The sequence below is a fragment of the Myxine glutinosa genome, chromosome 2, assembly GCF_964187855.1.
Source record: "Myxine glutinosa chromosome 2, kmMyxGlut1.1, whole genome shotgun sequence".
Taxonomy (NCBI): domain Eukaryota; kingdom Metazoa; phylum Chordata; class Myxini; order Myxiniformes; family Myxinidae; genus Myxine; species Myxine glutinosa.
The window spans coordinates 122185977-122198078 of record NC_136262.1 but is presented as its reverse complement, the minus strand read 5'-3'; the positions used below and the strand labels follow the sequence as shown (position 1 = coordinate 122198078).

The window sequence follows — 12102 nt, the reverse complement described above, 5'->3', positions numbered from 1 at the left end:
GATTCTTTCCGCGATTCGGTTATCCTGTGGGTGTGTTTCGGTGAGGAGAAGGGTGCAACGTCGCAGGGGGACATATTTACTCATTTGTGAACATCTGTAAAACTGTCGCACTCAGGGTTGAGTTAATAGTAGAGGGAACTACATCTGAGTGCCACACTAAAGCAAGTAAAAATTTATCGGGTCGGGACGCCCCGAGGTAGAGAAGGGTGCAATGTTGCGGATATGGGATTTGGCCTCCATCCATATCCGCTTGTAAATATTCCCCTATTTCCCCAATACTCCCCAACTATCCCCAATCCCCCATTCCCTAGTCCCATTGTCTGTAAACAACACTCTGTAGCCCCGACCTTCCCCTTTTTCCCCCATTAAATGTCGTGCCCAGGTTCACCGCATCTCACGTAGACAACTATAGGACATCTTGCTAGTTATTCTTAGTCTATGTCAGTTAAGGACTCGTTTCCATTAATTCTGACTCTTCGTTGCACCAGAATGTGATTGTATGGCACCAGTAGTAAGTTTAGGACCTCCCAATACCTCCCCGCATCTCTTCCTCATGAAACAACAACACCAACAACAACAACAGCGGCGCGGGGAGTGCGCGTCCTCACTCCGGCTTGGTTAGCCGCCATTGACCATGTGCTCCGACGGGGTTACCACTCAGGGGCTCACTGTCAGCTCCTCGTCAAGGGCGGAGCCCGGTAACCCCCCCGCAGCCAATAAGAAGCGGCGGACCGATTCCATCTGGGGCGGAGCTAACGAGCCGAGGGCGTGTCACTCCCCGCTGGACATGCGCAGGGAGACGGAGGTGACGTCAGATGCGCCTGAGCTTGAAGAGAAACGGACGCCACCTCCAGCGCTGAGAAAATACCTCCCCGCCTCTCTGGACCGGACCGGGTCGATTCTGCCCCTGAGCCAAGGTGCACCTTGAGCTATCGACTGCCTGCCCTCCCCTGCCATCAATCCCTGTGTGAGTCAGTCTTGTCCCGTTTGTCTGTGGTCTGTCAGGAATAAGATAAGACCGTGTCTAAGTGCCCACCTTTCTGTGCTGTACCTCTTGTGCCGTGTAATCTAAACGTTCTGCATACCCAATATTATATCCTCCTCCGGAGGTCTTGAGAACTGTACCCCTTGTGTCGTGTCATTTAACCCAGCCGTTGTGTCCTTTCCTTCATTGATTTAGCATAGCGCGATTCGGCCAACGTTCGAGTGTAATCGGGTAACTTGTGCGAACACGGCGGCCATTCCGCTCGGCCCACCATAACATCTAAGTCGTGTCCGTAACAATATATATATATATATGTATATATATATATATTGTTACGGACCGCGGATTAGATGTTATTTTGACCGAGCGGTGGTGTAACCGCGGCCGAACAGTTATTCCCCGACTAAAACCCGATTCAACCCAAACGTTGGCCATATCGCGCCACAGCTACTCAATCGGGAAAACTCTAAAGCGACCGAATGCAAAGAGAAAGAAGACGTACAGAAGAGTAACGGGATTTATTATTTACACACACAAGCAAAAAGGAGCAGTCACGATTATTTACAGGGACATGAGACGCAGGTGACACAGTGAATTCCTTATACAAGCTTAATTACCTACCCAGGACAGAACAAACAAAGACACTGACTCACGTGGGGAATTGCAGAGTGGATTGCTGGAAGGAGGTGTGTGGCTGGAGGGGGGGGGGGGGGGGCGGCACGGAGCTGGCTGGAGCTTGATCCCGCACGGGACGTCGGGCTGGACCTCGACGGCCGCTGATGCCACCGAGCCTGTCGTGTGCGCGGAGTCACGGGTCGGAGCTGCTTGTCTCAGTAAAAGCGCATCTGCTGTGGCGACCCAGCTCTTTCTTTGGACTCAGTAAAAGCGCAACTCTCTGACGACCCAGCTCTTTCTTTGGACTCAGTAAAAGCGCAACTCTCTGACGACCCAGCTCTTTCTCTGGACTCAGTAAAAGCGCAACTCTCTGACGACCCAGCTCTTGTCTCCTCCCTCCTTGTCTCAACTCCTCGGGAACGCCCCGCCGGCGGGTTATATAGGCCCCGCCCCTCAACCTTTGCGAACCTCCCCCAAACGCTCTTCCTCCGCCCTCTCAAGCCAAACCCCTTGTTCATGGTTGGTCAAGTGGGGCTGGCTCACTCCTCCCCTCTCTGACGAGGTGGGGACCTGCCTTTCTTCCCCAACCCTGCCTCGTGGCCAATGGTGGTTGAAGAAAAACCACCCAAAATGCAGTTGGCCATCGAAATGAAATGAAAGGGGACCTATTCTTATTTCACTTGGTACAATGGAGTATTTAAGTGAATGGGAGACACAGCCTTACCCTAAGACACATAATAAGATATAAGCTATCGAACAGGGGCATTCTATGATTGGCTGATGTGTATGCTTATGGACTAATTACCGAGACGCCCTTTTTACCTTTATACAACTCTGGAGGCAAGAGGGGCCATATCCAACTAATGGTACACAGCAGTTTACCACAATCCAATACACACAATAAAAAAAAAATGCCATCCTCATATCCGCAACAATATATACAGACTTGGCATTTAATATGGAATTTTTTTTTTGTGGGGGTGAACTTACTTTTCAAGATGTCTCAGAACCAAAAGTTCATTGGAATTATGTTAAAATTATTCTAGATTTTGTTAATGTGACCTTTAAAAGAAACAAAAACCACATTTGACATTTCGAAACAAATAAATTGATCCTTGAAAGTGATGTAAACTGATATCGAACTCAATTCATGGACAGTACTGTGTTAAACTTCTGTACGTTTTCCAGAAGTATCTCTTTATTTTGCACTTTAGCCAATTTTTTTTTAACAAAAACAAAAGTTAAATTACGACTGGGATTACGGACAGTAAAATTACAGTTCAGTACTTCGTGTAACCCCCACGAGCATTCAGGAGAGCACGTACACGTTGAGGCATGCTGTTCACGAGATTTGCCAAGGTTTGGACAGGAATCGCTTGCCATGCAGTGACAATAGCCTGCTGCAATTCACGCACAGAGGTCGGCTGCTGGTCCAACTGGTCGATTTGACGCGTTAATTCTGCCCACAAGTTCTCTATCGGATTCATATCCGGGGACATGGCAGGCCACTCCATATGCCCTACACCACGGTCAGCAAGAAAGTGTTGGATCATGCAAGCACGATGAGGCCGTGCATTGTCATCTTGGAAGACAAAGTTTCCTCGAAAGGCTGCACGAGCAAATGGAAGCAATGTTTCTTCCAGAATGGCCCTGTGCTTGAACTGGTTCAGGTTTCCATTCAGAACAACCAGGTCAGTTTTGCCCCCTGCATGAAAATCAGCCCAAATCGTCACCCCACCACCTCCAGCTTGGACTCTTGGCACTATACAATCTTTGTTGTAGGCTTCATGCACTTGTCTGCACACTCGGACGCGACCATCTTGACGATAGACCAGAAATCTAGACTCGTCACTGAAGATCACGTGATTCCAGTGTCCTGGCTGCCATTGACGGTGCTCTCTGGCCCACTGCAATCGGCGCTGGCAGTGTTGTCTGGTCAGGCGTGGCTTTCTCAGGGGACGCCTGGCACGATAGCCTGCTTGAACCAGTCGTTGGTTGACTAGCCTTCTGGATACAGGCACATTTGTCAGTTGCTGCCACTCAGCCCTAAGCCGATTAGCTGACTTGGTACGGCCATTGCGGACTAACCGTTGCAGCTGGCGATCATCCCTCCTTGTGGTTCTGCGGGGACGTCCTGCCCTCGGTATTTGAGTAGGGACACCCCTCTGAGTATTTCGTTTCAGGATCTTTGACACCTGACCTCGAGTGATGCCATACTGCCGAGCAATAGCACGCTGTTTCATGCCGTAATTTCGTAAAGCCACCACTCCATGGCAAACAGCATTGTCGAGTTGACGGACCATCTCCAGAGGAAGCGGCAATAACTTTTGGAGATGTGCAGCAGTTGTTTTCCACTAATACAGAACGCAACAACCCTTGTATACCCGACTGTGAAGCCAATCATCAAATGCACCTGTCCGTACATTTTGCCACGCCACCTGTGATATAATCCTGTTGTTGACTTCTTGCTGCAACAGACAGTGACATGGTTCTTTTAACAAATAAATCACCAAAGTGTAAAAGAAACTCACGAGATTGATATACTGAGTTAAGATAGTAAACTCAAGTCCCCAAAAAAAAAAATTCCATATTAAATGCCAAGTCTGTATATATATATATATATATATATATATATATATATATATATATATATATATATATTGTTACGGACCGCGGATAAGATGTTGGTTTTGCCGAGCGGAGGCCCCGCGGCCCGAACAGTTACCCCGACTAACCCGATTCCCGAACGTTGGCCGGATCGCGCCACAGATATTCAATATGGAAAAGACAAAAGCGACACGGATGTGAAGAAGAAGAAGAAGAAGAAGACAAAAAGGTTGGCAATACTACTAAATTTATTCCTATTATGTACACGCTCAAAGTAACCAAGGAAGAAGGAAAGATAAGAAAATAATATACAGAAGAATTAGAGACACAGTGCAATTATTACCTTATACAAGCTTAATTAAATACCCATGGACAGAACAAACAAAACAAACTCACGTACACAAGAAGGATGTAAAGGCAGGAATAAATGCTGGAAGGAGGACTGGGAAGGTTTAGCTGGGGCAGATGGTTCGGCTTGATCCCGCACGGGACGCCGGGCTGGACCCCGACGGCCACCGATGCCTCCGCAATCTGGTTCCCGTGGGGCAACGGGTCGACGCTGCCTGGTGGAGTCAACGCTGCTTGTGTAACCCAAAGCTGCTGGTTCTCTGGCTCAACTCTTTCTTGGCACGTCTCTCTGTCCAACCACCTTCTTTCTCTCTTGCTTGGTCCAACTTCTGCGAGCAAGGCGACGAATAGCAGGCTTTGTGATTCCCTTAATGTTTTTTGGTGTACCTTGCGCGCGCGCTTTTATAGCGCCTCCGGTGATCAAGCCGCCGGCCTTCAGGACACGCCCATCGGTGTGCTCACCTCGGCCCTGGTTGGTCGCGCGACCCTCTGGCTCCGCCCTTGATGACGACGGGCGGACACGCCCTTCTTCCCCGACCCGAGCACATGTTCAATGGTGGTTTTGGAGGGGATGTAATTGGCAATCGAGGCTTGGCAATGATGAAAGGGGAAAGTGAAAGGAATCTACTCTATTTCACTTGGTGCAATGGAGTGTCATCTTAATGGAAGACAAGGCCTTACCCTAATACACATAATAAAGATATAACTATCAACCAGGGGGAAATCTACGATTGGCTAACGTGTATGCTTTATGGAATTAACTACGGGAACGCCCTTTGACCTTTATACAACACTGGAGGCAGGAGGGTCCAGAATAAAGCAATATTGCACAACAATTTACTATACAATACAACACAATAAAAAAACATAATCCTCATATCCGCAACAATATATATATATATATACATATACATATACATATATATATATATATATATATATATACACATATATATATATATATATATATATATATATATATATATATATATATATATATATATATATATATATATATATATATACACATATATATATATACACATATATATATATACACATATATATATATACACATATATATATATATATATATATATATATATACACATACACCATATGGTATGTATATATATATATATACTGTATATATATATATATATATATATATACTGTATATATATATATATACACACACACACATCTATCTGTGTGTCTGTCTGTCATATCTATCTGTGTGTATGTGTCTATCTATCTACATGCCTCCGTGTATATTTCCATCTATCTTATCTATCTATATATCTGTATGTTTCTATCTACATATCTGTCTGACTGTCTGTCTGTTGTAAGAATGCCCTTGTGTAATGTCTGTGTAATGCTATTTTGTATTGTCTGTCTATCTATCTATCTGATGTAAGAATGCCCTTGTGTAATGTCTGTGTAATGCTATTTTGTATTGTAGATCTATCTATCTTTCTATCTGATGTAAGAATGCCCTTGTTTAATGTCTGTGTAATGCTATTTTGTATTGTCTGTCTATCTATCTATCTGATGTAAGAATTCCCTTGTGTAATGTCTGTGTAATGCTATTTTGTATTGTCTGTCTATTGTTACGGGGTCCTCTGCAATCTCCTGGTCTCGGTAACCTCCGAAACCCCGAGAGGAACCCCGGCAGAAAGATATATATGTTATTCCATGTCGCAATCACTCACTAATGAAACCATCCATGAAACCATCAAAGGAAACAATCCAAATCAATAAGGAAACCACACCCTTGGTTGTCAATGAACAAATATTATATTAAAAGCACACACAAAAAAAGAACCATACAACAATGGGGGCAATCAACCCTACAATCAAATCTTAAAGTGGTACCACCTTATCTAGTCACGTAACCCCAAACTCACGGCACTCCCAGGAAATGGAACCGAGCCCTCCTCAATGTCTCTATAACCCTCCAAGGCGAAGTTGATGCGCTCCGGCGATCGTTGGAACAATGTCCGATCAAGAGCAACCGAGGCGTAGACGGTCGAAGCGACACAGAAGTCACGTGGTCGAACACCCAGCACTCGCGGTAGAAAGGGAAATCTCCAAAGACGCACGCGTACACATTTGCCGTTCAATCAGCGAACCGCAGGTCAATCTTCAGACGCGGCTGTATTGCACAGCCGTCCCCGGCAAACCACCGGAGGATACGCCCAACCGACACGACAAAAAACCTTTCCCGATGAAGGTTGCGTGCGGGACGAAATGGCGGACGGCTCTCACTCGAGCCGCGGCCTTGAGGCGAAGATTCTCTGGAATTTCACCCTTGTACCTGGCTTCGCAGGCTTTTCCACAACTCACGCGGTAACACCGATGGCCCGAGATTCCTTTCAAGGACTCAAAGTTCACTCGCCATGAACGCTCGACCAGGCTAGGTCCGGAGCTTTTTCAGAACGCCTTTCACTCCTCACGACTTCTTCTTCTTCCTCCCTTTCTCTTCCGGGTCACGATCCGATTTCCTGTCTCATTTTTACCATGAGCGCTTTTAACCTTTGAACCACAATAACCATTTCCCTTGAACAACAATACCCATAATAATACATGGAACCAGAAATGTCTCAAGTGGATGAAAGCCACCACAACGGAAGTGACGAATCCGTAACACTATCTATCGAATGTAAGAATGCCCTTTTGTAATGTCTGTATAATGCTATTTTGTATTGTCTGTCTATCTATCTATCTATCTATCTGATGTAAGAATGCCCTCGTGTAATGTCTGTGTAATGCTATTTTGTATTGTCTGTCCATCTATCTATCTGATGTAAGAATGCCCTTGTGTGATGTCTGTGTAATGCTATTTTGTATTGTCTGTCTATCTATCTATCTATCTGATGTAAGAATGCCCTTGTTTAATGTCTGTGTGATGCTATTTTGTATTGTCTGTCTATCTATCTATCTGATGTAAGAATGCCCTTTTGTAATGTCTGTATAATGCTATTTTGTATTGTCTGTCTATCTATCTATCTATCTATCTATCTATCTGATGTAAGAATGCCCTTGTGTAATGTCTGTGTAAGGCTATTTTGTATCGTCTGTCTATCTATCTATCTGATGTAAGGATGCCCTCGTGTTATGTCTGTGTAATGCTATTTTGTATTGTCTGTCTATCTATCTGATGTAAGAATGCACTTTTAATTTTACAAGGGGGAGGAAGAGAGAGTGGGGAGGACAGGATGTTGTGTTCGGAGGGAGTAGGGAGGGCAAAGATGGACAGACTTGGGAGAGGGGAGTTTAGGGGGGGGGGTGGATTAGTTGAGGAGTTGTTGTGGGGAGGGGGTTTTGAGGGGTGCCGAGGACAGGAGCCTCTGGGTTCGGAGGGGAAGGTCATGGACTTGGAGTTTGGGAGCGGTGCTTCAAGACTTGGGTTTTAGGAAGAGGGCTTGAAGAAGAATGGGGGTACTGAGGATTAAAGGTCACATTTTACATGATGCCAATTTCCACGGGTCCCTGTCATCAGTAGTGGATTAACACATGGGCACAAGGGGCATGTGCCCAGGGCCCCCAAATTCAATGACGTCATGCAACCAATGGGGTCACGAGAGATAACGTGAGACTGATCGTGGGTCACAATGTTTCGAGATGAGACCGAGGGTGGGTCTCACTTTGCCGACAAATCATATCACCTTATGAGTGGTGATAGGTAGGCACAGCACACTGGGAATGCTCCATCTCGAGGAAAGAAATCACTGTCACCTGATGAGGTGATTAAAAATGTTTTCCCTGATGTTTAACCAGACAGGACTATTACAAAATTATGGGGTGAAGTTTGTATTAGTGGAAAAAGCAGGCCAAGTGGAATATTTAACGACCGGTACATTTAATGGACACAAATGTAACAGTAATCACAATCAAGTTGTAATGTTAATACATATCGATATTGTTTAGCAAATTCAAACTATATAATGTATTGTACGATGACAAAACACCCCCATTAATAAATGGACTAACCCGTGCCGACAGCGGAACATTGTTTGTACAGCGGAATCACTTTTAAATTCTCATTCGCCCACAACCCCCAATCCACCATCTGCCCCCCCCCCCCAACACCAATAACCCACACACCCCCCCCCCCCCCTTTCCCTCACCCCCAGAGAAAGCAGGCATGGTCAAAAAGTCAAGGTCACCTAAAATCGTCAATGCTTTTGTATTTGTTTTTAGCACATGGAACAAAAAAGTCCGAATACCAAGCGGACATGGACCGGCTTTGCAGTTCACTCTGGATTCTACCTGAACTCCAAGCTCAGTGTCATCTACAAATTTGTAAATCTGACTCTTAATCCCACAATCCAAATCATTGATGTAAATTATGAATAATAATAGTCCCATTACCGATCCCTATGGTGCCCAACTACTTAATACTCCCAGGTACACATCCTCCCACTCACAATCACTCTATGCTTCCTATCACTAATCCAGTTTGCTACCTGACCAGCCACACCATAAAGGCATCACCTGAGCTCACAGTCTCCTATGTGGTACATGTGAACATTACGTGATGTTGGATAACCAGTGAAGCCAGAAAGTCACCTGTGGATGACGAAGTTCTGATGCAAGAAGTGAAGTCCACAGAGCACCTGTTGCATAATGCACTTCACCTACATACACACATGCGAACACACTTACCCACACACACCTCTATGTATGCACATTTACATACAGACACTTTACAAGTGATGAAGTGCAATGCAATTTTACAAATCTCTTCATGACATTGGTGGTTGATTTGGAGTCATTGCCTGCAATATAATATTCTGTCAAGAATCCGGAAAAGAAGCTCCACGTTACACCTGCGTTGGTCATTTCTATTATATTGCAGTCGGACACCGACATTCGCGACGGATACATTCCGAGAATATGCAGAGAATGTCGAATCCACAAATGTGGGGGGCATTGTTTCAATGGGAAAACGGGCAAATAGGTTCCTGGTGGTTCGTCATACATAAGGGAAAATCAAGAATTCCATGAAAAACCGTGAATAAGCCCACAAAAAACACGAATACGCGAAGCACAGGCCTGTGAATGCAGAAGCAGATCAGAACTAAAACAGCACTCTTCGACGTCACGACGTCGACCGATATGCCTCTGCCCACATTGATGCATCATTATACATACTTGTACAAAGTTTGCTTTAAATCCATTCAGCTGTTCTCAAGTTATCACATTTTACCTGACATGACCTCTGACCTTTGCCCTTTGACCCCGTGACGGCAAAATCTAATCAGTTCATCTTTACCTCATTATAGATACCTGCGCCAAGTTTGACGAAGATCCCTTTCGCCGTTCTCAAGTTATCACGGAAACGAAAACCTATCACGGAAACGAAAACCTATCACGGACGGACGGACGGACAGCCGAACCGCCAGATGGACAACCTGAAAACATAATGACTCCGGCGACTCCATCGGCAGAGGCATAACAACTGTGAATAGGCCCACAAAAATAATGTCGAATCACGTGGTTGTACACATATAGCGGCTTTATGCGTGACTGAAGTAGTTTTATGCGTGACGTGTGAAAGACGCTTTTAGAACTGTTATGTGCAAGGCTGGTAGGTTTTTTTTTGGTTTTTTTTGTATACAGGATCGAGGCTCGTGAAAGAGCTAACATTTATCACACAAAAAATGAAAAACAGACACACAAAACATATAACAAGGGTAGCGGTAGACAAGATGTCAAGGAAGGGGAAGCACAAACACAACATTTGAGAGCAGGGACATCGGGAGATCTGTGGAAGGGCTTGGGGAGAGGAGGCGTGGCAAGGGGGGTGGGGGGGTGGGAGAAGTATAAAACACAAGGACACTGCAAGGACTTCCAGGAAGGAAGTTGGCATTTCAAAAAAGTGAATCTGGGGTGAAATTAGCGGGGGTAGAAAAGATCAAGGTTTTGGATGGGGGAAGATAAGAGATGGGGGTGAACAGCTGTTTTAAAAACCTGGAGGGAGGAGTGGGATTGAAGAGAGTGAGGGAGTTTGTTCCAGAGGTGGGAGAAAAGAGGAATGAAGGAGGTGAAGGTGAGCAGAGTCTTCATTTTGGCAGTTTAACCATCAGAAGGTTGCAGTCAGATCTCGTGTGACCTGCAGGAATATTTGGGGGACAGAGCCCAGAGAGAGCTGGGGGAGCAAGGCCGAAGAGGAGTTGGTCGAAGACAAAGACCACCAACCTCCCTGCGGTGAGTAAGTGAAAGGCCCTCGGAGTTAGCTTCATCACGGGAGATTCCAATGATTGTGAAATCTTTGGTTTCAACAGCGTGAAGCCGAGCTAGGTGTGAGGCAGGAGCCCCGGCCCAGAAGGGAGAACAGTATTCCATTGAGCTGCGGATGAAAGCCTTGTGTGCGGTGAAGAGCTCAGGTGTGCCAAAGAAGGACGACGGACGATACCCAGTCGGCGACTGGCTTTGGAGGCCAGATTTGAAATGTGGTTTTCCCAGGAAAGATCATGGCAGATAGTGAGCCCAAAAAGCTTGAGTGACAGAACTTCTTGAGGAGGATTATTCAGAAAATGGATGGGAGGGTTGTCCAGTCAGTCATTTCGGAGAGACATAGTAAGAGAGTGAGATTTGTCAGGATTGAAAGACATGTTCCACTTGTTTGACCAGTCTGTGATTTTGTCCAGGTCTGCAGAGAGTGAGGAGGCTGCAGACTGCCGATCTGAAGGATGAGGAATGGAGCGGCAGAGAGTGGAGTCATCAGCAAAGAGATAGAGAGGATTTTTAAGAGAGTCAGAGAGATCACTGATGAAGACCAGAAAAAGCACAGGGCCCAGAACAGCCTTGGGGAACTCCAGCCTGAACAGGAAGGGGAGATGAGAGAAACCCATTCAGGGCCACACGTTGACTACGACTGGAGAGGAAGTCCGCAAGCCAAGCGTGGAGATTTCCATGGAGACCATAGGAGGCGAGTTTGGTGAGCAGAGCGGGGTGCCAGACCGTATCGAAGGCACGTGATATGTCAAGGGAGACAGCTCTAATTTCCTGTTTGGCATTGGGGACCTCCACCCATTGTTGAGACAGCAGAAGCAGCCTGGAAGGGTGATGGTTTATGCGTGACTGAAGTAGTTTCATGCATGATACCTTTTTTTTTTTTTTGTATACAAGATCGAGGCTCGTGAAAGAGCGAACATTAATCACACAGAAAGACAAACCGACACATAAAACATATAACATCGGGAGCGGTAGACAAGATGGGGAGAGAGGGGGAAGGACACAAACACAACATTTGAGAGCAGGGACCGAGAGACATGGAGACATCGAGAGATCTGAGAGAGGGCGAGGGCTTTGGGGGGGGGGGGGCATGGGAAGGGGGCGGTGGGAGAGGAATAAAACATTTGGACACTGCCAGGACTTCCAGGAAAGAAGTTGGAATTTCAAACAAGGTGGATCTGGGGTGAATTAGCGGGGGTAGAAACGATCAAGGTTTTGGATGGGGGAAGATAAGAGATGGTGGTGAACAGCTGTTTTAAAGACCTGGAGGGAGGAGTGGGATTGAAGGGAGTGAGGGAGTTTGT

At 45.9% G+C, this 12102-nt stretch overlaps 1 protein-coding gene across 5 annotated transcripts in view; it reads right to left on the bottom strand.

Moving 5' to 3' along the window:
* The window catches only part of CDK10 (cyclin dependent kinase 10), a 74615-nt gene that overhangs the window by 32987 nt on the left and 29526 nt on the right, over positions 1 to 12102 (bottom strand). For all 5 annotated transcript variants that reach the window (XM_078771575.1, XM_078771576.1, XM_068107222.2 and 2 more), the window contains one exon: positions 9128 to 9195. In XM_078771575.1, the coding sequence (XP_078627701.1) occupies positions 9128 to 9195 (68 nt within the window). The remainder of the gene's footprint in view (positions 1 to 9127; positions 9196 to 12102) is intronic.